Source organism: Dreissena polymorpha, chromosome 9 (genome assembly GCF_020536995.1).
Source record: "Dreissena polymorpha isolate Duluth1 chromosome 9, UMN_Dpol_1.0, whole genome shotgun sequence".
In the NCBI taxonomy this organism is placed as follows: Eukaryota; Metazoa; Mollusca; class Bivalvia; order Myida; family Dreissenidae; genus Dreissena; species Dreissena polymorpha.
This window is the reverse complement of record NC_068363.1, coordinates 57,147,858-57,175,495: the sequence shown is the minus strand read 5'-3', so window position 1 is coordinate 57,175,495 and position 27,638 is coordinate 57,147,858. Positions and strand designations below refer to the sequence as shown.

Here is a 27,638-nt window from a genome sequence, read left to right as displayed (position 1 = left end):
AAACATTATTCTTTAAATTGTGAAATATTCTTCCTTTTTACCTGTGTAATCATTCATTAAAATATTAGCATTACAAGAGTTCCGCGGTCGGAGATGACCGCATTGAAGCCGGATTTTTTATTTAAATGACAGGAAAGTACCTTTCGTGTTTTTGTCAATGCAATACTTAAATTACTGAAATATTGTTCAAAGGTCAAAATGAAACAATTTTAACATTTTAACATTTAAGTTCACAGTGACCTTGACCTTCAAATGAATGACATTGAAATGAATGACCTTGAAATGACCAGTGGTCATCTAAGTGTGCTTGCAAACCTTTACGTCAAGTTTGAGATTCTAGGTCCAAGCATACCAAAGTTATAACAATTTTAACATTTTAACATTGAAGGTCACAGTGACCTTGACCTTCAAATGAATGACATTCAAATGAGCAGTGGTGATCTTCTAGTACTGGCCAACCTTTATGTCAAGTTTGAAGACTCTAGGTACAAGCATACCAAAGTTATAACATGGAATAAGAACTTTAACATTTTTACCTACCAAAGTTATAAGAACTTTAACATTTTTACATTCAAGGTCACAGTGACCTTGACCTTAGAATGAATGACCTTGAAATGACCAGTGGTCATCTAAGTGTGCTTGCAAACCTTCATGTCAAGTTTGAAGACTCTATGTCCAAGCATACCAAAGTTATAACAATTTTAACATTTTAACATTTAAGGTCACAGTGACCTTGACCTTCAAATGAATGACATTGAAATGACCAGTGGTCATCTTCTAGTACTGGCCAATCTTTATTTCAAGTTTGAAGACTCTAGGTACAAGCATACCAAAGTTATAACATGAAATAAGAACTTTAACATTTTTACATTCAAGGTCACAGTGACCTTGACCTTCAAATGAATGACCTTGAAATGTCCAGTGGTTACTTACTTGTTCTGGCCAACCTTCATGTCAAGTTTCAAGACTCTAGGTCCAAGCATACCAAAGTTATAACAACTTTAACATTTTTACATTCAAGGTCACAGTGACCTTGACCTTCAAATGAATGACCTTGAAATGTCCAGTGGTTACTTACTAGTTCTGGCCAACCTTCATGTCAAGTTTCAAGACTCTAGGTCCAAGCATACCAAAGTTATAACAACTTTAACATTTTTATATTGAAGGTCACAGTGACCTTCACCTTCAAATGAATGACCTTGAAATGACCAGTGGTCATCTGTTAATCCTGGCCAACCTTCATGTCAAGTTTGAAGACTCTAGGTCCAAGCATACCAAAGTTATACCATGAAATAAGAACTTTAACATTTTTACATTCAAGGTCACAGTGACCTTGACCTTCAAATGAATGACCTTGAAATGACCAGTGGTTACTAATTAGTTATGGCCAACCTTCATGTCAAGTTTCAAGACTCTAGGTCCAAGCATACCAAAGTTATAAGAACTTTAACATTTTTTATATTGAAGGTCACAGTGACCTTGACCTTCAAATGAATGACCTTGAAATGACCAGTGGTCATCTGTTAATCCTGGCCAACCTTCATGTCAAGTTTGAAGACTCTAGGTCCAAGCATACCAAAGTTATACCATGAAATAAGAACTTTAACATTTTCGAGCACGCCGCCACCCCGCCCGCCCGCCCGCCCCCCCGCCCGCCCGACAACATCAATCTATAAGCCGAGATTTTTTCGAAAAAAATCCGGCTAAAAATATAACAAAACTGAAAAATGAATTCACCAGCAAATTTGCGCTCATGTAGCCTTTGGAAAGCCCACCACTGCCATTAGTGTATACTAGACGCACAATGCATTATAATTTACGCATATATACATTTAACAAAGAATTAATACGACAATAAAATGAGACCAACATGAAAGACGTTTACCTTTTTACATGAACTATAGTACTCTTTAACTACACAAAGTTGTTGTTTTTTCTCAGCTAAATCAATTATTGCATAAACTTTTCCTCACTACTGTTTATAGTTTTCATTACATTTCACGGCAACACTTGGAATATGAAGCACTATTTATTCTTAGGCCTTGAAAACTAGCTTTCCCTCCTCAAGGGGTCAACTTACCTATGTCCGCTTCACGTTACCGCTACTGACAATGTCTGCGTTTTAAGGTGCTGTTGCCAGATTTCAGCGAGGTACTGCTCGTTTTCATTGCACCCCGACAGTCAATCGCAGGTATAAACAATTGCAGTACGTGCTCGATATTCGCTCGACACAGTGGGCATAATGACAGTTGCTTGTCACAGTCCAGGCAGATTGGGAACCCGCAGGTAATGCGAACGACCGGCAGTTCGTTGTCACGACAAACACAGCATGGGCACGCCATACTGATCTGTTCTATTGTCTCTTGAAAAACCTGAGAATGCAAAATAAAGTCCTACCTTAATGAGTCACATTCAGACAACTGGGTTAAATGCATGTGCATTAAGTGTTGTCACACATTAGTCTGTGCATTCTACTTTTATGATATGCTTCGTTTTAAGAAAGTGTCTTCGTAGCAAAACTACAGTTTATCTGGATAATGTCGTCCTTAATAAACATGTGCACGTCCATTAAACCCCTTAAAACATGAAAATAGACAGCCAGAACATATTTAAATATAAAAGTATTGTCATAAAGGAATGAAAAATAAAGATACAGTAACGTCTGATTCAGCCTTTCCCAATTTACTTTTCGAAGTTGAAACAACAAGCTAATATGAAATGTCGTACATGCAACAAAGACTGATTCCATGTGCTTTCTCTTCAAATAAACAGTCAGTACATTTCTGTGGACATTTTTTATATAAGCATCCAGTACTGTGACAGCGCTAGGGCATTAATAAGTCAGGTGCTTTTACTTTGTAGTTCTTATCATCACTTACAACCATTAACAATCAAGTTAGAGTATGTGCTGTACAAGGACCTAAAGTCCGATGCTCAACAGTACAATGACCTTTGAGCTTAAACGCTATTACAGACACGGCTCTTGAAGGGGATTGTCCACAGATTTTGGCTATGTGCATATTTGGAGTCGCTTGTAAGAAAAAACAAGAATCACCATAAGGAACAAGTGGAAAATAAAACGATTTATGTGAAATAGCATTGGATCACCTTAAATAATCTGCTCATGTGAAAAAATATGACTCACAGTATTGGTTGTGTTTAATTTGTTAGAGACAAACCATAAACATAACTGAACAAATCCAATTATCCAAACATGATACAAAACATACCGGCAATATAATAAAATACCATACTCCCCTCTTGCTGCAGTATTAATTTACTTACGTACACTTACTTTGATAAGCTATACCCACGAACACTTAAATTGAATGACAAGATTCTTTAATAACCAACCAAAATTACATTTACCACACCAAACAAAAGTTGGTCTCCAGCAAAGCTTCATTAATCATGATCATGAGAAAGGATTCTTTTTTTCAAGTTTTTCAGATTTTCAACTTGTGCAAATGTTAATCCATTGTTAAAGTGATTATGAAACATAAAACGGGTATTTAACCAGTTATTGATTTGGTTTAAATACTATTTATTTAGTTCAATAGTAAGTACATATAAGCAATACAATACAAACATACATATTATTTTCGAACAATACACAAGGCAGGAAGAATTTGCAGTATTGCTTAATATAAAGGCTTAAGGATACAATTTGACAGAATTGAGAAAAAAGCTCGAGGCTTATGCTATTTCTCTCTTCTGTCTGTTAGATGCGCTGCTGTTATGGTGTAAACAACCAAACGTGTAACAACAACTTATAACAAGAGCACCGCCTTGCGGGTGCAGACCGCTCATCTATTTTCTTTTTAAAGGTGAAGGGACTCTCATTTTCAATCACAAAGGAGGGAGGGGTGGAGTGAAGAGCGGTGCATTGTGTGGGGGTGTGGACATTTATTACATTTTCTTCCAAAAATGCGAAAAAAGGAAAAAAAAAATCGGGGGGGGGGTGGGGGGGGGATTCTTGGGTGCGATGGTTGGACGGTATTTCAAACATAAAATAATAAAAATAAATATTTGTGTTTTTTAACCGTTTCATAAAAAAAATGGTGGGGGGGGGGTGAGGTGGGGGGGGGTATAGTGTGAGGGTGTGGTGGTAATTTGTGAGATGATCTTAAAAAAAAAAAATAGGGGGGGGATTCGGGTGGGGGGAGGGGGGGGGATTCTTGGGTGCGATGGTTGGACGGTATTTCAAACATAAAATAATCAAAATAAATAGTTTTGTTTTTTAACCGTTTAAAAAAAAAATTGGGGAGGGGGTGGGGTGGGGGGGTATAGTGTGAGGGTGTGGTGGTCATTTGTGAGATGATCTTAAAAAAAAAAAAAAAAAAAAAAAAAAAAAAAAATAGGGGGGGGGGGGTTGTGGGGGGGGGGGGCACGGGCGATGGTTTGGGTGGAGTCTATTGTGGTATGTCAGGTAAGAGTAGTTTTGTCAAAGTATCAATCAAATCTAATCATAAATAAAGAAGTTATGGCAATTTTAGAGAAATTTAATAATTTGACCTTGAGAGTCAAGGTCATTCAAAGGTCAAGGTAAAATTCAACTTGCCAGGTACAGTAACCTCATGATAGCATGAAAGTATTTGAAGTTTGAAAGCAATAGCCTTGATACGTAAGAAGTAAAGTGGATCGAAACACAAAATTTAACCATATATTCAAAGTCAAAAAAGGGCCATAATTCCGTAAAAATGACATCCAGAGTTATGCAACTTGTCCTTTTACTGTACCCTTATGATAGTTTGCGAGTGTTCCAAGTATGATAGCAATATCTATGATACTTTAGGGGTAAAGTGGACCAAAACACAAAACTTAATCAAACTTTCAATTTTCTAAGTATAAAGGGCCCATAATTCCGTCCAAATGCCAGTCAGAGTTACATAACTTTGCCTGCACAGTCCCCTTACGGTAGTTAGTAAGTGTTGCAAGTATGAAAGCAATAGCTTTGATACTTAAGGAATAAAATGGACCTTAACACAAAACTTAACCAAAATTTTCAATTTTCTAAGTATAAAAAGGGCACATAATTCTGTCAAAATGCACGCCAGAGTTATCTAACTTTGCGTGCCCAGTCCCCTCATGATAGTAAGTAAGTGTACCAAGTTTGAATGCAATAGCATTACTACTTTCTGAAAAAAGTGGACCTAAACGCAAAACTTAACCAAAATTTTCAATTTTCTAAGTATAAAAAGGGCACATAATTCAGTCAAAATGCACGCCAGAGTTATCTAACTTTGCCTGCCCAGTCCCCTCATGATAGTAAGTAAGTGTACCAAGTTTGAATGCAATAGCATTGATACTTTCTGAGAAAAGTGGACCTAAACGCAAAACTTAACCGGACGCCGACGCCGACGCCGACGCAGACGCCGACGCCGACGCCGACGCCGACGCCAAGGTGATGACAATAGCTCATAATTTTTTTTCAAAAAATAGATGAGCTAAAAATGACAAAATTTAGAAACATGTAATTCAGTGATTGGTATTTGAATACCGTTTAGAAATTGAGAAAATATATATGTTGTAATACAAATCAAATCACAGGGTAGTACAAATAGCAAAAAATGTTATAAGTTGAGAAGGAAAGGGAGGAAAGTGTAAGAGTAGAGTTCGAGTAAGAGAAGTTGCGATAAGAAAAGAAGTTGTTGCGGGACGGGGCATCGTTAGCAGAAATGGTTTGTTCCTGAGATGGAGTAGAATTAGAATATATGACTATCTCGGATGAAAGAGTGAACATGTTTGAAAATTAATGAATTTACTTCGTATGATCCGTCTTTAACACCAAAAAGAAGTAGTTGCAATGTAATGGGTTGAAAAGTGGACAGATTGTCAAAGAGGATAACTCTTTTCACAGTTTAAATGGGACAATTGAAGAAGAACTGATATGTATCTTCAATCTCACCACATTGACAATATGGATTGTGTACAATATTTTTTGCGTACAAATATTCATTTAAGCTGCTACAATGCATTCGTAAACGTGCATGTAAAATATGAGACTGCCGCTCTCCATAGTAGTAATGCTGGGGAATGATTTTTGTATCTTTGTTTAGATTTGCTTTGAAAGCTGAGAGGGAAGGAGCTGTCCTTACAGATTCAGGTAAATTGTTCCATAAGTTTATAGTTGGTGGAAGGAAAGATCGTGAAAAATTCGTGATTTACAATGAATGCTGCGAATATTGTTAAATAAATAATTATATAAACAGAGAAACAACTTTGCTTTTTTTAAATATCTATTCACTCAACGTTTCGGTCAATTTAGACCTTCATCAGGAGTAAACATTTTGTTATAAAATAAAGGAAATGGCGTCACAATCACATGACGTCAATTGCAACAACGTCAAAGTGTTGCATACTATTTGGCGTTAAAATTAACATATAACCAAAATAATATATAACATCATTATAAAAAGCATATAGTTCATATATGTATATATTATCTAAGTAACTAGATTATGAAAGTAGGATCAGTTATGATACAAAATTACTCGAAAAATTCAGTTTGAATGCGAATATGTAAAATGAACCAGTAAAAACTACCTTAAAAACTAGAAAGTTAGAAATGAACTTTAGAATTCATACCTAGGGGAGCTATAGTACCTAGGTAATGCATCCAAGAACATTCTTTTAAGAGGCGTTTCCATTATTTTGTATTTGTTCAATAGGAACAAAAGAAAAATCATCAATGCTATGTCCAGCAGAATTAAAATGTTCTGAGACATTTGTTAAACAGTCGGGAAAATGTTTAATGTCAAATTTATGGCTATTCATTCTTTGACTACATTTTTGATTAGTTTGACCAACATATTGTTTTAGACATTTTTTTACATGTTATTAAGTAAATAACACTTGATGATGCACAATTTAAATTATTCTTAATAGTAAATTGTTTACCCAATGTAGAGCTGGTAAAACCATTTGTTTCTGTAATATAATTACCATGTGTGCATAGTTTTCTGTTGCACTTCATAACTGAATGGATTTTTCTATTTTTATTATTATTAAGAGTTGTATGTACTAAGATATCCTGTAAGTTTCTGGGTCTTTTGAACGCCACTAATGGCTCATGACTATATACTTTTTTCACCCTCTCATTAAGAGATAACTTAAGCAGATTCCAGTAATTGTTAAGAATTTTCCCAATGTTGGGAAGTGAAGGGTTTTAAGTACATACGAATGGGATAATTTTCATATTAGCTGACTTTTTAACACTAACTTCTAGTGCATCTTCCATAGATAGCATTGACGCTTTTTTGAGCGCTTTGTCTATTACCTCTTTTGGGTAATTACGTGCAAGAAAAATATCATTGAGATGAGTCAGTTCTTTTGTATAGGTATCATTATTAGAAGTGATCCTTCTATAACGTTTAGCCTATGAAAATGGAATATTAGCTTTACAAGACATAGGATGGCATGAAGAATATTTAATATATTGATGACAATTAGTATTCTTTTCATGAACTGATGTTTGAATGCAACCATTTTTATCCTTAGAAATATTAACATCTAAAAAAACAGCACTTTTCTTAGAAAAATTGTATGTAAATTTAATTGTTTGATGAAAACTATTAATTTCTCTGAAGAAATTTGTTAGCTCTTTTTCGGAATGGTTCCAAATCATGAAAATGTCATCAAGAAATCTAAGCCATTTAACAGGCTTAAACTGGCAATTTTTTAAAGAAATTTTCTTGAAATTGACCCATAAATAATGATGCATAACTTGGTGCCATTTTTGTAACCATGGCAGTGCCTAAGACTTGCAAATAATCAACATCATTAAATTGAAAATGATTTTTAGTTAAAACTAGTTTTTTAAGTTCTGATACTGAAGTGATAAAAGATTCAGATTTATTATTTTTTCGTAAAAAAATAGGTACATGCTTTTATACCATCATCATGAGGGATATTACTGTAAAGTGAGGATACATCTAATGTAACTAAGTACGATTCGGTTGTTAAGTCTTGCAAACTATGTAATTTCTTAATAAAATCAGAAGTGTCTTTAACATAAGATGGTAAACATTCCATGTAAGGCTTTAAAATGTTGTCGACATGGAATGAAATATTTTCAGTTAAACTATTACAGCCTGATATAATTTGTCTACCTGGAAAGCCTTATGGTAGTTAAGTATCATGCACTTTATTAACTTTAGGCAATAAATAAAAGAGCGATGTACGGATGTCTTTTGATGGGTAAAGATTTTTTACATCAATTTCTTGGCAATCAATAGTTTTATGACATATTCTATATCTTTTCGAAACTGTTTATGTAGATTCTCACTAAGTACCTCATTGTATGTACTGTTGTTGAGTTGTCGTTGGGCCTCAGCAATGTAATCTTCTCTGTTCATTATTACAATTTTGGATCCTTTGTCAGATTTTTTAATCACAATATTGTCATCTTGGCTTAAAGATTTCAAAGCTACTTGTTCTTCTTGTGAAAGATCTGACTTAATGTTCCACTTGCGCTTGGAAGTAAAAATTTCATGTGTTATGGCTTTTATGTAAAAGTCTAATACTGTATCTCGCCCAGCAGGTGGAATAAATGTGGAGTTTCCTTTTGTTTGGTATTTGCTGTCTTGGTCTTCGGATTTTGTTCATCTTCTATAGTGTTGTCTTCACAGCTTCCGAAATATTCCTTTAGTCTTAATTTTCTAGTAAATTCAAACACATCTTGTTTAAGCTGAACTGTATCCATAGTTTTAGGTGTGGGGCAGAACTTCAAACCTTTCCCCAATAGTCTATATTCTATATTGTTGATAACTTTGTTGAAAAGATTTAAAACTGTGTTCTTACCCCTTTCCACTTCTTTTTTAATTTTATTTTGTTTGCGCCATTGGTGTCTATTGACGATACGTATAAATCGTCTGTTCCTTTTAGTGCTTGCAAGGTTTTGATCAGCTGGTTGATGGCCTGGTTTAAAATTGGTGGCTGGCGAATATTGTTAGATTTGCGAAGTGAATAGGCCGAACTTTCTCCAACGCTAGAGGGGATCAGAGTACACAAATAGGGGGGTGATATAGAATTATACATTTTATAGAAATTGGTAAGTTTATGTTTTGTTCTCCTATTGTTTAATGGTTCGAGAGCCGTTTCATTATATAGATTCTGCAAAGATGCTAAACGTGTTCCCCCGCTGATTATTCTTGCTGCGTCCTGTTGAATCTTTTCAAGTTCAATTTCATCTTGTGTAGTAATATTGTCCCAGACTACATCAGCATATTAGAAAATTGGTCTGATAAATGTTGTGTATATCAATAGAAGGGAATTTCTATCGAGCGTAAACTTGAACGTTCGCATTAAATTAACTCTCTGCCATGCTTTCTTCTTGATTGATTCAATATGGTCGTGCCAGGAACATGAATCAGAAAAATTTAAGCCGAGATGTTGATGAGACGAAACCTCAGTGATTTGGCAGTCGTTGAGAAAAAGAGGGGGATGGATTGGGCGGTTGACTTTTCTAGACATTACTAAGGATTCGGTTTTGGATGGATTGAAGGTAACAAACCACTTATCAGCCCAAGAATAGATTTTGTGCAAGATCTGAGTTAAGATGGTTAGCTGCATCAATCGGGTTGTCGACAATTATATATAGCGCAGTATCGTCTGCAAATAGGCGAATTGGACAGTGAATATCTCGTACAATATCGTTGATGTATATAAGAAAGAGGAGGGGCCCTATTATAGACCCTTGAGGAACACCAGCATTTATGGGTAATGGGTCAGATTGGCAGCCGGAGATTACAACACACTGGATCCTCTCCTGTAGGTAGTCTTTTAACCAAGATAGAAGATTTCCAGAGATACCACATGGTCGGAGCTTGTGAATAAGTACTTCTTGCCATACTCTATCAAATGCCTTAGAAATGTCACAAAATACGGCTCTAACCTCTTTTCCTTCGTCAACAGCTTTAATAAAGGTGTGATATACCGAGACTAATTGGTTAACAGTGGAATCTTTTGGTATGAAACCTGATTGAAATGGGGTTATAAAATCGAAAGCCCTTAAATGGTTAAAAATGTATTTGTGGAGGATTCTCTCCAGACATTTACTTAAAACGCTTAAAAGGAAGATCGGTCTATAATTTCCAACATCCTGAGGATCAGACTTTTTGTGAAGTGCACAAACAATTGCTTCTTTCCAACTCCAAGGGACTCTACCAGTACTGATGGAACAATTGAAAAGATTTTGTAGTGGACCTGCAATCTCAGATGCAATTTGCTTACAGACTTACTTTTATGGAATCTAAAACATATTGACGGGCAATGATGAGATCTTGAAAGACGGGTCGGCTCTTGGGAATGTAAGTTGTGCATGTGCGTACTGGGTATAGTTAAAGAAGATTGAGATTGGAAAAAGGAATTTAGGATATTTGCTTTGTCAAGAGGTGACTCATCTATTTTACCATTGTGAATTAAGGGAGGCAACTCGTTATTTGAGGTGTTTTTATTCGTGAATTTTTTAACTATTTTCCAGAAGTCGGATGAGGAGTGTTGATGTTCACGTATTTGTTAAGCAAAATTATCAAAGTGAACTTTTTTTGCTGATTTTACAAGATAATTGACAATGTAGCGTTGTTGACGATAAATGTGACAATGATGGTCTGAATTGGTAGCCTTGGCCTTTTTGTATGCTCTTTTGCGGAGTCAGATTTCTTTTCGAATATTATTATATAGCCATGGAGGATCAACTGTTCTTATTGTAACTGTTTTGAATGGGATAGTAGCTTCACAGAAACAGATAAGTTATTGATTTAAGCACAATGGTGATTATGTAAACAACAAACATGAATATAACTAGTTATTGATTTAAGCATAGGAACAAAGTGAAACAGTTTAGCTGTTGACTATTGATACTTTTTTAAAACATCAATACATACGTGGTTGATTAAATATGCAATATGTTTAAACAAGTTCCCATTATCATATGGTTATCTTCAAATTCTACAGAAAATGACCTATGCATGCTTACCGGTTGGTCAAAACGTGTTTCCTTACTAGGTAATTTACTACATTATTAACTATGAATGAGATCAAAACATAGCTAACAATATTAAATGTCTGTTTGCAAAAAGCTCTTTTAGAAAGGCTACAAATGAACATCAAAACAAGATGTCAGTTTGAATTGAGAACTTGTTAATGGGAAAAACAGAAACAATTGTGTCAGCAAAGTTGTTGCATCTTGTTTGCCATGTCAAACGGCCTACTGCTACATGCGTTGACAAACTGTCACAGCCGATGACTCAAATCTGCTGACTTAAACTAACACAGTTACCCTGTGAATGCACTGCCCTATTTCAAACTAGCATGCTGCATTTAAAACTCGCTTATGATCACACTGTAAAACTATTATAAATACATTATTAAATAGGTAAAATACCTAACGTATACAGTCGTGTGTTCATGTGCCCAAAATAATGTTCATTCGTACCGAAAAGCTTTTTTCTGGCCTGGCCATAACTTCTTTGTCTGGAGTAACGTCATGTTCAAATAAATGAAGATATCTATTTACAAATTATCAATTTAAAACGGAATTTTCTGATCACTGTTTTTAATGTCATGCTCTTTCTGTTTTAGCCTCTATAGTGGTAACGATTTGGTTTCTAAAATTTCAACTGCTCTTGATCTAGATTATGGATACACATGTCACAGAAACTCCACCGATATATTGACAAGATAAACACTTCACCGAGTTTTGTCAATAGTGGGTTATACAAGTGGCCTCGAGAGTGGTGACATTGTTTCTGTAATCACATAAATGGCAGAAAACATATTGACAATTTTTCTTAAATGTGAACCAATTTTACACCAATTCTACAAAGTATCATTTCTACTGGAAAGAAGTACCGGAAGCTTATTGGCTGTTCGGTAAACATGAAAAAAATCGATACAAAAGACCCAGTACTTATAAGTGCACTTGAACTTTGAATATTAATCATGTGTAGGTTGACAATAACATTTTCCATAGTCATATTGTGGTAAAGTGAAATGATCGAACGTGTTCAATTACATATTAAAACTTGTATACAAAAACCGAAACATGCATTATGATATTAGGAGACATTTACTACATGTACATACAGTTAGTGTATATTAAATGCACCGCGGTGTTTCTTACGCAAATACATTTTGAAATAGACTTATTTATCGATATATTTATACTTTAGCAATTTTTTTAAAGATATTGCAGTCAGACAACAGAAATTGAAGACAACTTCATATCTTGTTTATCGAATGTATTGTTGAGCTTAAACAAAAATTGCACTGTCAGAATTCGGTCTCCTTTCAACCATTCATATTTTATGAAAACCCTTCATATTGAATACGGAAATATTCGATGTCATTTTTATAACATTCCAACGGATAATTCTTATCTCATTGTATTAGTTACGTTAACCTGAAAACAGTCGCACACATGAAAAACTTAACGAAAAAAAAGATAGTACCGAAATCTTAAAAACCATTGTTATATCAAAGAAAACATGTTTAATGTCTTTCCTTTCTTTTATTTTCACAAAATAAATCATTTGCACATCATGATAAACAAAATGAAATAAAAGGTCAAGTGGTCACAGATACCAGATCTGACTACTGCTTGTATACAAAACGAGGTATTTGGCCCAGTACCTAACAAATCACTGCCCAACCACGGTAGTGTTCAAATTACTTGTAAACAAAATCTTAGTCACATTAAACTAATATATAAAGATATGATCATCGCTCTTGGAAAACCAGACTTAATGCATGTGCCTAATGAGTCATCCCAGACCCGCTTGCTTTTTATTAACGTCTAAACTATATCTCTCCTATAAGAAAATCCAGTCATGGCTAAAGCGTCCTCCCTGATAAGCCTTTGGTAACTGCACTGGCTTATCTGATACAACAATTTAGGCAAATGCAATAAACCCCGTTTTTTCCAAACTAGTCTCATATTCCATACTTTTTTGTTATGCATCATTGTACTTTTAGTCATAAAAACAGGGCTGGTCATTTTGCAATTACAAAATACTATAAAGATATGCAGAAATATAACTGTGACATAGGCAAAAATATATGCTATATGATAAAATACATACAGTAACATAAATAGAACATTCACATTATTATTTAACATTTACCTTGACCAACTGGTTCTGTGATAATATCCTACATCAGGGTCTTCCCCAGGCCATTTAAGCGCCCCTTGCCGGGGCGCTTGAATTTCGAAATCAGAGTACCCGGGGCGCTTGAAATTTTCCGGTCAGTGTATTCTTCAGTGAAAGAAAGTGGAGATTGTCCAAAAACATCAAGGTTTCCCTATCAGTGTATCAATATTCCCTGTTTTAAAAGAGCACTCGGTACCTACTTTCACAAGTAATCGCCATAAACACCACATGGGGTAATGGATAATCCACTGATAAGAGAATAGCATGACGCGCGTATCGATTATTCTAGCCACATTACACGGTCCTTTAAATGCTGACAAGGATGTATCTGGTAACTTTCCAGTCGTCAAACTGTGAAGTTCATCGTCCAATCGGTTACGCGAATGCTTATGAGGGCGGGGTTAACTATCGACCATTATTTTTGATTGACGTCGGTCATGAAGTAAGAGTTTATCCCAGCTTGATTAGCAAGTAGTTGTACCATTTGAGTAATATAAAACCGGTTATTAGTACAGTACAGAACATTAAAGGCGGTTTCGGGCATCATCATCACACCTTTTTATTGTAAACAAGTGTTACCTGTGACTCATAATTATTACGAGAAATTAATTGCAAGTGGTAAACAATTAATTATTATGCGGTTACAATTATGTGATAACAATTTATTTAATTCCAGTTCATGTATATTTCAACATGTCCATTTATAGAACTGATTCACCTCGTTATTCTGACATTTATTCGACACGTAATGCGCTTTAACAAATTTTCGTTGAATTAATTACGCACACTTGTAAATGTTTCGTCCGATAATCGATAGTTGAGAAGACTGATGATGGCAACCGGCCGTGATCCTCGTGGACAACGTGAATTTCATGCATGATTCCGTCAAAACATTTATTTGACTCGTAAAGTGTGTAAACAAATTATCGTTGAATTTATAACGCAACGGTTAATATTTGTTGAAATCTCAAATGGAAATAATTAAATTTGTAATCCGAAACCCATTACCGTAAGTCGATGTTAACGCGTTTTTAATCCGAAACACACTTCCGAATGTAAATGATACCGCAACGTTAAATATTTTTGCTTCAAATTAGCAGTGCAAATTTATTTTGTGTCGAATCTTTTTCTCAATTAAAAAGAGCGCGAAAATTATGCAGCATGTACAACGTCGCGTCTATTGCATACAAATGGCGTGTATTGAGCGTTTTAACAAGCACACAACAGGTCAGGGGATTGACGCATATTCAGAGGCAATATTTCATCAAATCTATAAATAGTCACTTTTAAAAAATGGCAAGGTTTGTGTTAAAGAAATAACTGAAAGCTTTTATCGTAAATATTTACCAGAAAGAGATTGATAAAAACGGAATAAACGGGATTATCGGGTAATAAATAGAAACTTGAAAAATAGTAAGTATACAGTAATAGAGTCGGGTTGAAACGGATTTATTGGGGAATCGTTTGAGTCGGGATTTTACTATCTGTGCGGAAAAGTTTTAAAACAAACAATATAAAAAATATTTTTTTAAATGACTGGGGGATTTTTTTTGAAGAGTCATAGCGCACCAAATGACGTCTTTTGACGCTGTTTTTCTTTGAGTTATAACGCACCACAGAACGTGAATTGACACGTTAAATTAAAAAAAAAATCAACGTCGGGAGGGGACACCCCTCCCGCACCCACCCCCGGGGCGCCTGAACTAATTCCTGGGGAAGGCACTGTACATGTATAACCAGTTTCACAAAACAGTGCAACTATAAAAGTATGATATGTGGATATATACAAACAAAGAGCGATCTTGAATGGCATAAGCATATTAAGTGTACTTGATTTAAATTCAAACCAACAATGCGTCTCGAAAATAATGTAAAATATTACACATGTGGACCCAAAGGTCCTTGAGACATGTTGGAACTTAAGTGTTATTTGCAGCTTTTGGGATGTTACTGTACTATTTATAGTTTTATCAATGTATTTACTCTTAATGAAACAAATTTGATAATTTTTTTTAATCTTTAAAGATTTTTGGTAAAAAAACGACCCTTTTGGGTCATTTCTAAGAAATATTATTTATATTTGCCCAGGTGCTCAAGAGAAGGAATTGTAAGAAAAAATTTTAGAGGAACAAAACTGCGAAGTCGCCATTTTCTTTCAATGTTTCAATACAACACAGTTTTAAAAGGATAAAAAATATTGCACAAAACACACCCGAATAATATTGTCAGAAGGAGTGTAAAGGTGAGACAGGGAGTAAGGTTAGTTTACACTATTAGAAATGGGACTATAGTGTAACCTAATAATGTAGCATTAAGACTTAAATGTAACCTAATCATGTAAACAAAGTATAGTTGCCAGACTAAGGCAAACCACAATCCCCATAAAATGTTTGAGCCATGGTCTGGGAAAACAGGGCTTAATGCATGTGCGTAAAGTGTTGTCCCAGATATGCATGTGCAATCCGCAAAGGCTAAACGTTCAGCTTTTATGGAATTTTTCTTTAAAGGAAGTGACCCATCACCCTTCTTATTAAAATACCAATTAAGATGGAAAGTTCTGTCCCTGATTAGACTGCTCAAGCACTGTTTACCAAGAGCTAGGCTTATATGCAACTGGTAATATAAAATCAGATTTAAGATAAACTGATGAAAAAATATACAAAAATGTTCATTTTATCAAGTTGTGCAAAGGTCCTTAAATGATGAGTACCACAAATTGCAGAAAGTCAAAGGAAATGTGCAAGGTTTATGCATCAAATACATTAGCAATCAGATCTACTGGTAATTAACATATTTCATTTCAGCATAACATTATTTCACAAATAGGAAGGTATCTTTTTAACCTGTTATTTTACAAATATGGAACTTAATCCAATCTGTGAACATTTAAGTTCTTGCCAACAAATTAGGATCTGTTCTGTCAAAAAGAACTAAATAATCAATGCATAGTTAAATCTCGTCAAATGAAATTATACTACATCCAAAATACTTCTCATATCACACAAAATATTTTGATTTTAATTTATTTTAGAGAACAACAATTAACCAGACCCATGAACAATCTTAAAAAAATATTATTCAAGAAAATCAGTGTGCTTCTTCTTGACTTATTTTTTACACTCTGCCCTTAATGTTAGATATGTAATTCCCGTTATTGTGACAAGCTTTTGTGCTGCTGATTTTGAAAACAGTCTTCAATAAGTCCTTATAAAAACAAGTCTAATGGCATTCAATACTATTTCTAAAACATGTTTATGGGTATTCATTACATTCTTCTTAAAAACAGTCGGATGAAAAATTCCACTTAAATGAACATTTCAGAAAAGATTAAAACATGTGCTAATCTACACATTTTTGTCATCTATAAAACATGTTAATGTCAATTATCATTTATTTGCAAAAACATCATTGTTCATTGTATATTTGCGTAAGACCTTACTAAAGTACCACAGTTTATAATCACAAGGAAATAATCAACTTGTAACATCTACTTGTTTCACATAGCACCAGAAATCACAGTGTGTACCGATACACAACAACAAACATCACTATATTTACACCTAACACCAACAAATAACTGCAAAGTACATGGAAATTTATATTGTATATGAGGATTGCTCTTCAAAAAATGGGGCTTAATGCAAGTGCTTGAACCAGATAAGCCTGTGCAATCCACAAGGATGACACTTTCCAGCTAAACTGAATTTTAAAAAGTAGAGACTTCCTTTTCACGAAAAGTTTTTAGTGGAAGGTGTCGTCCTTGATAAGCCTGTGTAGACTGCACAGACTTATCTAGAATGACACTTTATCCACATGCATTAAGACCCATTTCCCAAACTGCGGCTCAAATATACGTTCAACGTACATTAAAATGCATATGTATTTACACAAAATAAATATAATGTTAAAATATTTAAATAATATCAGAGAACAAAAGACAATTCAAAACAGAATAACTTCTGAAATTAAAAGTTTTTTAAAAAAGTTGATGAATCTTGGTACATGTATATGATTTATATGATTTTACTTCATGTAATGTCATAAATGTCTGACATGTGAACACAAGTCATAGAACTATTAAACATTATACAACACATGTATGTGATATATAAAGGGACTAAAATTACAGAAGGAAACGCTAACACAAAAGTGAACCTATTGCACAAAAACTATAAACGTTTAAAAACACAATACGGAATAAATAAATAAAGGTGTATTTGCGGTTTAACAACAAAAACATTTTTGCCAGTATGAAATAAAATTTAAATTATGTACATACATGTAAAGACCCTGTTTTAAGAATGGAATGATTTGTACAGATAAACCCCCAAAATGAAGATCCTCATCTCGTCTTAAATGGGCAAACATATCATTGTAGTCTCGCACTTGAAAACTGGACTGTGTGTATGTGTTGTTAACCCTTTAAGTGCTGGAACCGAATTTTGAAGGCCTTTGCAAACAGTTTGGATCCAGATGAGACGCCACAGAACGTGGCGTCTCATCTGGATCCAAACTGTTTGCTATTCTGATAGTATTCTTTGAAAAAATTCAAAGAAAATGATTATTTTAGAAATACAGCAGAAGACATTTTAACAGACAACAAATTTCCCAGCATGCAAAGGGTTAAGGCTTATCTGGTACAACACTTTTGGCTTTTATTGAATTTTTTGTTAAAAGGAAGTTTACTTTAAACAAAAATCCAATTCAGGCGGAAAGTATTGTCCCTTGTTAGCCTATGCTGAACTGCATAGGCTAATCTGAAATGACAATTCATACACATACATTCAGTCCAGTTTTCCAAGTGAGACTCCATCAATTATCCACTCCTTGTACATGTTTGGTCAAAAAAAACCCTTATGGCTGACACTTACATGTAGCTTTATTCCCTCGTTGATACAATAAAGCTGTAACACAGAATAATGGCATCATTCTGTCTGTGCATTAATATGGCTCGAAAAAAAACATGATTCTTTTGAAAAAGTTAAATTGTAAAACATTCTTCCCTAACCTGTGTTATTATTCATAAAAATAATTGAACTACAATATTACAAAAGTGAAAATGAATTTCCCCGCAAAATTAAGCCTAGGGAGCATAAGAAAGGTATCTGTTACCATGTGTGTCTACTAGAGGCACAAATACATTATTATTTACACATCAACTACATCTACATTAAAAATAGAACTAATACAATACTAAAATGAGACCAACATGAAAACCATCACACTTGTACATATATACATGAACTACACTTCTCTCTAAATCTGTGACTACAAAAAAGATGTTTTTTAGGGTAGTCGAGTATGGAATAAAATTTCCACGCCACAGTTTTAAGTTTTCAACACACTCATGGCAACACTTGGAATATAAAGCACATATTTGTTGTCCGGCCTTGTAAACTAGAGTTACCTCCCCTATCATTGAGGAGTCAACTCAGTATTGTCGATGTCGGCTTCACGTTTCCGTTTATGACAATGTCTGTGCTTGGAGGTGTTGTTGCCAGTTTTCAGCGAGATGCTACTTGTTCCTGTCGCACCCCGACAATTGATGGCAGGTAAAAACAATTGCTGTACATTCTCTATCTTTGCTCGACACAGTGGGCATAATGAAAGTTGCTTGCCACAGTCCAGACAGGTTGGGTGTCCGCAGGGAATGAGAACAGCTGACAGTTCGTTGTCGCGACACACACAGCATCGGTATGTCTCACTGATACGCTCTATTGTCTCTTCCAGAACCTTAAAATACACAATAAAGTCAAATTTTAAAATATAAGTCTCACTTTGGGGATACTTGACTTAATGCAAGTGTCGTCCCACATTAACCTGTGCATTCTGCACAGGCTTATTTTTGCTTTTAATTTTTTTTTAAGAAAGTCAAAGAAAATTTGTAAGAATTGCTCGGAGAAAAAAGTGTAAAAATGTAATACTTCAAGACTGTTTAAAAACTTGAAAATAGACAAAAGGGTCATATTTAAATATATGATTGCTAGTATTGAGGTTTCCGACTAGCATGCATATTGGTTAAGGTGTTGACATAGCGACCCAGAGGTCACCGGTTATATCCCCACTGTGAGATCTATTCCAAAGCCACTAAGTACTCAAAAGACTTTCAAATAAGCCCCAGGCTTTCGATGCAATCAAGCTAAAAACAAATAGGTTTAAACTAATTGCCAGTATTGCATTTAAGTATTTAAAAACAAGAATATCAGTGAAACTGATGGATGCTCCTCGATGATGCACTTTGTCAATCTATGTGTTAATTATAACCACCTAAAAAAGTCTATTATCAGCCTCTGTGACCTTGACCTTGACCCCAGTGACCTCAAACCTCATCAAAAGGTAGAGGTCCATGCAAGGTTTCTACATGCCAAATATGAAAGCGATTGGTAAAGTATTAAAGGCACTATGAGAAACGGTAGCAAAAGTGTGACGGAAGTGTATTACATGTACTAGCCTCGGTGACCTTGACCCCAGTGACCTTAAACCTCATCAAAAGGTAGAGGTTCATGCAAGGTACCTACATGCCAAATATGAAAGCGATTGGTAAAGTATTGAAGGCGCTATGAGAAAGGGTAGCAAAAGTGTGACAGAAGATATGAAGTAAGGAATAACGGAACTACAAACTTGCAACTATATGCTCCACCGAAAATATTTTCGGGGAGCATAAAAATATGTTGTCTCCCAAAACCTGAAAAAAACAGCATCTATTTAAATATTGTCCCAAAGGATTTAAAAAATATAGATAAAGTTATAATCTGATTCATCTTTTCCCCCATTTACTATGTTAACTTGGAGTAACGAGCTAATATGAATACTTGATTGGTATACATGCAATTAAGGCTGATACCAATTGCTTTTGCTTCCAATTATAAACAGTCTGTAAATGTTTGTTCAGAGTATTCTAGCAAGCACCATACTATGACATCACTGAAAATTTGCATCATTGAATAAGAGGGCATTTACTTGCTCAGGTGAATTTCCATTGTGACATAAAGTATCCTAAAACCATTAACAATCAACTTAAAGTCTGTGATGTGCGATAACCTCAAGTCCAATGCTCAACAGTACAATGACCCTTGAGCTTAAACACTGTAACACAACACAGCACTTGAAGAGACTTGGGGCAATGTGCATATTTCAAGTGGTGTTGAAGAAAAATGTAAACACCATTTTATAAACCCAGGGGTGGCGAAATCTCAAAAAACTATACTTGTCCACGGACAACCATTTAGGAAATTTAACTTGTCCGTTGCTGAACTACACTTGTCTGTTAATGTTTATATAAATTATAAACGCATTTATTGATTAATGTAAAAAAATGTGGAATATACCAAAATGAGTATGATTTGCTAGTAAATTTGTTTATAGTTGTATTTCAATAGTACATTCATTATAGCAGTATATTATAAACAATATAAAGACTTTCTAAAACTTTTAATCTTGCAAAGCTAGTGTTATTAAAACATGTGTTGAACATAAGTACATCGTAATCTTAACAGATTAAACTAGTTCAATATGTGGACCTCATCAGACTGCGGCTCTGCGCCGCTACTGGTAGCAATTTGATTATCATCAACTGGTTACCATTGAAAATCTGTGAGCCAAGTTTCTTGAAAAGTTCTGGTGCGTTTAATAGATCATATTTTTTATCATAATCTTTCTTAGTTTTTTTGGGAGGTGGAAGATCAAAGCTTCGGATTTCTGCTCCGTTGTTGAAGATTTAAAAAAACTAAATGTTCCATTTTTACCATTAAAGTTGTCTTAAATAACAAGGTAGACCGTGTTTTGATTATCTTACTTTGATACTTTTTATTTCCGTCTGACTGTACAAATAAAGAAACCAGTCTGTACACTGTCTAACAGTCGGGCCGAATGTTTAAAATGCGGCATGCTCCTGGTCTCTTATAGAATAAGGGAGATCACTGTGCAAATAGCACTGACAATGCAATCGCATGTCAACAATCGGTTTTGTAAAACTTAATTACGTCTTTAATACAATGTATTTTTTTGTATACCTGGACCCGACTTTTAAAAAACTTGTTGTCCACAGACAACTTAATTGAAACAAGAAATATCTTTAAAAAAGATATACGGCGTTGATTGTGGTTGCAGTTAATGAAAAGTAAAGACTTCAATGAATGAGATCAAAGATAGCGAATGTCTTTTTCTGTGAAGTTCTTAGCTGCAGCAAACGCAGTACGCGATGATACATGGAGTTTTCGGCTTATTTTACATTATTACAAATTGCTGGTCATAAACGCATAGATACAAAACAGAAAACCAAAAGAAGAATGGAAGTGAAATTAAAACATATGAGTCAACCGGCCACACGCGAAATCCGTACATATTTTAAATATTTATACGCGCGTTCTTCGAACCAGGGACCTATACAAACTATGTTTGTATAGGTCCCTGTTCGAACAAACCTGTTTTAGTGGTTTGTCTGGCATTGCTATTTGATTCGATTATTAACAGTATCGAGAATCATTGCGCTCATGCTTAATTCATTAGTCAATATGATGGCATAATTCTTGTTAAATTAATTAAAAAAAAATATTTATTATGGTATTGTTGTAAAACACATTAAGTATTATTGACATACCATATGATATCGCTGGATATCTTCATTTAACATCTGTCTGGTCTAATTCCAGTTCACCTAGCTCACGCTATAGCGTCTTTATTATGTAACGATTATTTTCCTGGCCGCGAACTCCAATCAGCACATAGGGTAGAGACGCAGCGATGACCTGTACGTAAACTCTGACATTCACTCACAGTGGCCGCAAATTGACCCGATATACCTCGCGAGTTGAAATGCAATGCATTAAAGTGAGTCTTCGCTTCCACTGCTCTCTATACTTTAACATGTTAACATGTTGACAGGAATATGGAAGTTAGTACTAAATATGAAAACATAGCCTTTTAAGTGCAAACGTTCTCGCGCTGAAAATCTTCTGAAAATAAAAGGTGGACGCACAAACTGTATTGATGTCGAGATTGAGTGTAAAACTGTTCTATCTATTAAGCCTTTTCATTAGATATAAAATTGTTTCATGCTGAACACGCAGTAAAACAGTGTTACAAAGACGCGGACATGTTTCCAATGTTCTGGTCGTATTCTCAAATCAGCCAATGCAGTCAATGAAGTGTATTCATCTGTACTTGGCCGCGGGAAGTTTTCTTTGAATTCTATTGTACGCTAACAAAGGTCAGGCTAAGGTGAAAAGCTGGCTTAATACAGCTTACGCCGAAAAAATCAGTTGCCCAGACAAGCAAATGTACGACTCTGGCAACTCGGACATTTGATTTCGCCACCCCTGAAACCTTCTGGAAACATGAGTAACAATATATATACAAAATAGGTTGTGATTACCTTAAGAATTCTGCTTATGTGCAATAATATATTTAACAAAGCCAGGCAGGTAAAGCATCAAATTAAACAAACAGGATACAAAACATAATGTAATACCCTATTACCTTTAAACTGAAGTATAGAATGATCGAAGTGAAGTTACTTTGATAGATACACTTTCATTTTAGCTTTTTATGACAACTTTTTTAACTACTAAGCCAAATGACTTTTGCTACAAAAACCGGTCTCAAACAAAGCACCATTAAACAGGATCATGAGGTAGGAATCTTATGTTCTGATAGTTTTCAGACATGAATCTCATGCAAAAAGGAAAACATCATTCAGGTGATTATGTTAATGGACAATAAGTATTTAACTAGTTATTGATTGAAGCATAAGGGTGATTATGTAAAATGCCAACATGTTTGTAACTAGTTATCGATTTAAGAACAAGAACAAAGAAAAACAGTTTAGTTGATGATTATTGATAAATTAAAAACATTAATATACATGGAAAATGGTTGATTAAGCATTCTGTAGTATGATTCAACAAGTTCCCATAACCATATGAGCCTTACTTGGGGAAAACAGGGCTTAATACCGGTACATGGAAAGTGTCATCTTAGATAAACTGTGCAGTCAGCACAGGCTAATAATGGACCACACTTTATACTTTCATGGAATTTTTCTTTTAAATCGAAATCCAATCTAGGCCACAAATACTACCTTTGATTAGCCTGTGCAGTGTGCAGACTGCACAGGCTAATCTAGGATGACAATTTACGCACATGCATGCAACCATGATTTCCTTTATTTACATCATTGCTGTTTTTGCAATATAGCTTGAAATGATAATGTGTACATGATATCCATTAAATTCTGGAAAAACCAAATGATGTCAGCATTGATTTATTGCTTTGGCAAACTGCTAACTGAAACCAGAGGTTGGCAAACTGTCACAGTGGATGACTCAAGTTTGCTGACTTAACCATCATGTTTATCGGTGAATGTCTTATTTATACACAAACATGTTGCACTTAACTGTGGCTAACCTTATGATATAACTATAAATAAAGTACTGGTAATTTAGTAGCCTAACCGACATTCAGATAGAGCACAATTACAGAAGTATTCATTACCCACTCATTACCATATTCTAAAATCTAGAGGCCTTGACGGTTTTACACAAATGGTGACAGTAAACATGACTTGGGTACACCCAATACAGTGCACAATAGCCTTTGTTCAAGCGGCTGACATTGGAAACAAAAACCTGATGAATTATTTATAGATTTTAGGTGAAATTATAGTTGGAGACAGGACACTGTGCTGCAAGTTAAATAAAAGAGATTTCACGCTTGCGCTTGAATGGATAAGTAAATCCTGGTTAAAACTGGCTTATGATGATCCAGATCAAATGTATTTTTCAACAATGTTAAGACAAAGTTCAGCACACTAACTTTAAATAAATGGAATATATCTATATAATTCTGTACATAAACTTCACATCATAATATCAAAGTGTTTTTAATTAAACTTGTCCAACCTAAATAAAACCACCATTTTGGGCTTAATCATAAAAGTTGGATTTGACTGCAGTCCACCTAGGCATATCAGGGACCATACTTTCCATCTAGACTGCAGTTTCATTTAGAAGAGTCTTCCTTTAGACAATGCATTCCATAAAGTGCAAAGTTTTGTCCCAGATAAGCCTATGCAGACACTTGACACAAATGCATTAAGCCCTGTTTTCCAAGAGAGTGCCTCATTTTTCAAAGCACAATGCCAGCAATCCTCAGTGTTTTGCAACCACCATGAAGAATATTATTCTCAGCTGGTAAACAGCTGATCACTTCACTGTTTCCATGCAAAACCCAATACTTCTTTGTGTTGTGACCTACTGAACTCTGTGAACAACTTTGGAAAAACCAGGCCTGTTAAAACCAGTTACTGCCTGGAAACTCTGCTTTTCTTGTTATTTGTTTTTGCTGAAGGTTCATACATGTAACTTTATTTGTTAAAGAAAATGAGGTCTTGAAATATACTTATTTATTGTCTTTTGATACTTAATACAAGTGGATTTAACAGTGGTTCATTTAGTATAAAATCATGAAATATCCAATATTTAAATGTTTGATTGTAAAAAATTGATATAATGTATTATGTTTTCTATATCATACTACGCTGAAATGACAGCATTTTACTTCTGCACTTTAAAGAAACCTCAAAATAATGTGAATGATTCATCAAAACAAATACAGAAAACAGCTGGTAACAGGACATACACTTTTCAAGATATATTTCATTATATAGCAAGGATATTTTCTATGTACGCAAATCAAGCTGTTGTCACTTCGTCACAGTGTTGCTTTCAATGACTCATGTTTAAAGACAAAATACAGAGACTACAATGAATTAATAAACCAACTGGGACATCAACATCGTAGCATTGACGTCAATACGCAACAACCCACATTACAGACAACATGCTTGTGATGCAGAAACATCATTACCAGCCCCCCCCCCCCCCATTCACACACACACAAAACACAGATGTACAGAAATAATTACTAATTGAAGCTGTTAAAGAGTTGAAAAAATGCTTTAAAAAACTGTATTATGTGACTTGGGAATAAGACATCAAACTTGGAATAAAAATCCTTTTGGTGATTTATTTTTTCAAAATAAACATGTTCGTTTTTATGTTCTGAGTGTATTTTTGTAATATTTCAATCAATATTTTTTGTGTAAAAAGAATTTGTTCATGATTTGTTTTTATGAACAGACATAGTTTTTTATTATTTTAACAGCATTTTTAAACGGAGTTCAAGGGCAAGCATTCTCCGTCGTGGGTTAATTTTTCGAGAATCTTATTAGACATCCAGTTTTGTTATAAAAAATTTTATTATATAAAATATATTATGTTTAAAATAATTAGGTTTTAAATGAACTAAGCCCTCAACGCACAAATCCATTCCTTGACATTTAGGCTGAGTACCAAGAAATCATCTTCCTAAATCAGTATATATAAATTCCAAGAAAACCACACGTATAAACTCAATGAGAAATCAATCAAAAATACATTTTAGTTCAAGCCCACCTTAACACCTGATTTCACAACCTATTTGAAACATAATCAGATATGTAACGATATACATCGTAAACTTTCTGTAGTGAGAATGACAAAGCGAATCACAGTTGAAACCGATGTTACACAAATACTAAGTAGTACAGGGTGAGTGAAAAACTATGGTATCTCATAGAGAAATGTTTAACAAATACAATACCGGTATTTTCACACTGATCCTAGTTCAGCCAGCAGCATTTTAAAGCATAACTTCCCCTCACTAAAGCATTCATATAGCAATGACCTAATGTGCAGTGATGTACATGTAAAATGCAGTTGCATTCAATCAATTGCTGATTTCAGATGAGTAAGATTGTTCTACATGTTGAGGAAAATACCGAAAGTGCAAAATTGATCATGACCTCGAAAACGTGTATTATTCCTATAAAAATGTTTGTATTTCACACATAACATTTTATATCTTATTTTAAATCAATTTAAATCTAGATTTTTAACCAATAAAACATTCAAGGAATGAACCATTGTTAAAAACCATTACTAAAATTAAAAGTATCTTACTAGACAAATCAATCTGTCCGGCATTGCAGTATGTAAAAAAGCTGTATTTCAAGCAGCTAAAATTGTAAAATCCTTTATGTACATGTATAAGGGAAATCATAATTGTTATTTTGTCAACTGTGCCTCAACAATGTCTTACATGCTTATCAAAAATTACAGTGTAATAAATTTAAAACATATTTTAATAAAAATTGATCTGAGACATTTCCTTTTCCAACCCAACTCTTCATCATAATATTGCAATCTAATTGACCAAGAAAACCACTTTGTTTATATCAATGTGTGCATATGACAATCACATTGATAAGTGTACAATCAAATTCCAAAGTCAAACATTTCTATCCTATCACACTTAGCATTTAAAGAGTTCATTGAACTTATATCGCTGTTCTTTGACCGGTCGTTCATATGTTATGTTATATCACGAATACTTATTTGACCAATACTGAAACATTTCACCATATGAATAATGACACAAAATACAATTGAACGTTGGTTATGTATCAAACAGAATGAAGTGGCTTTAAGAGGTCATTCAACTGATGTCGATATTCTTGGACTAGTCGTTATTGTGTTATATTATATACCCAATAGACTCAAACACTGTACAATAATAACACAAAATAAACTTTTACTTTGGTCACCTTATATTTATCAAACAGAATAAAAAAAGCAAAAACAAACAGAATGAAAACAAGAGTGCCAAACTGTCACAAGATACGCCCGTTCGGAGGTTTTGGACACCATGCTTAATGCTTGAAATGCACTAAGTGACCTCGAGACCTAGTTATTGACCCGGCATGACCCATATTTGAACTTGACCTAGATATCATTTAGATGTAACATCTGACTAAATTTGGTGAAGATCAAATGAAAACTACTTCAATTAGAGAGCGGGCACCATGCTAAATGCTTGAAATTCATTATGTGTCCGATCGTGACCTCGTTTTTGACCCGGCATGACCCATATTCGAATTTGATCTACATATCATCTAGACTCAACTTCTGACCAAATTAGGTGATGATCAGATGCAAACTACTTCAATTAGAGAGCGGACACCATGCTAAATGCTTGAAATGCACTAAGTAACCTTGTGACCTAGTTTTTGACCCGGCATGACCCATATTCGAACTTGACCTAGATATCAACTAGATGCAACTACTGACCAAGTTTGGTGAAGATCGGATGAATACAATTTGAATTAGAGTCCGGACAAAGTGGCGCCGTTGAAAATGCACTAATTGACCATATGACCTAGTTTTTGACCCGGCATGACCCATATTCGAACTTGGCCTATATATCAACTAGATGCAACTGCTGACCAAGTTTGGTGAAGATCGGATGAATACAATTTGAAATAGAGTCCGGACAAAGTGGCCCCTTTGAAAATGCACTTATTGACCCTATGACCTAGTTTTTGACCCGGCATGACCCATATTCGAACTTGGCCTAGATATCAACTAGATGCAACTGCTGACCAAGTTTGGT

At 34.6% G+C, this 27,638-nt stretch overlaps 1 protein-coding gene across 2 annotated transcripts in view; it reads right to left on the bottom strand.

The window, feature by feature from the left end:
- The window catches only part of LOC127845792 (E3 ubiquitin-protein ligase MYLIP-like), a 239,331-nt gene that overhangs the window by 206,973 nt on the left and 4,720 nt on the right, over nucleotides 1–27,638 (bottom strand). Inside the window, exon 5 of one of the 2 annotated variants that reach the window (XM_052376944.1) lies at nucleotides 15,449–18,884. In XM_052376944.1, the coding sequence (XP_052232904.1) occupies nucleotides 18,567–18,884 (318 nt within the window). In that variant the 3' untranslated portion in view covers nucleotides 15,449–18,566. The remainder of the gene's footprint in view (nucleotides 1–15,448; nucleotides 18,885–27,638) is intronic. The other variant, XM_052376945.1, reaches the window with a different exon arrangement.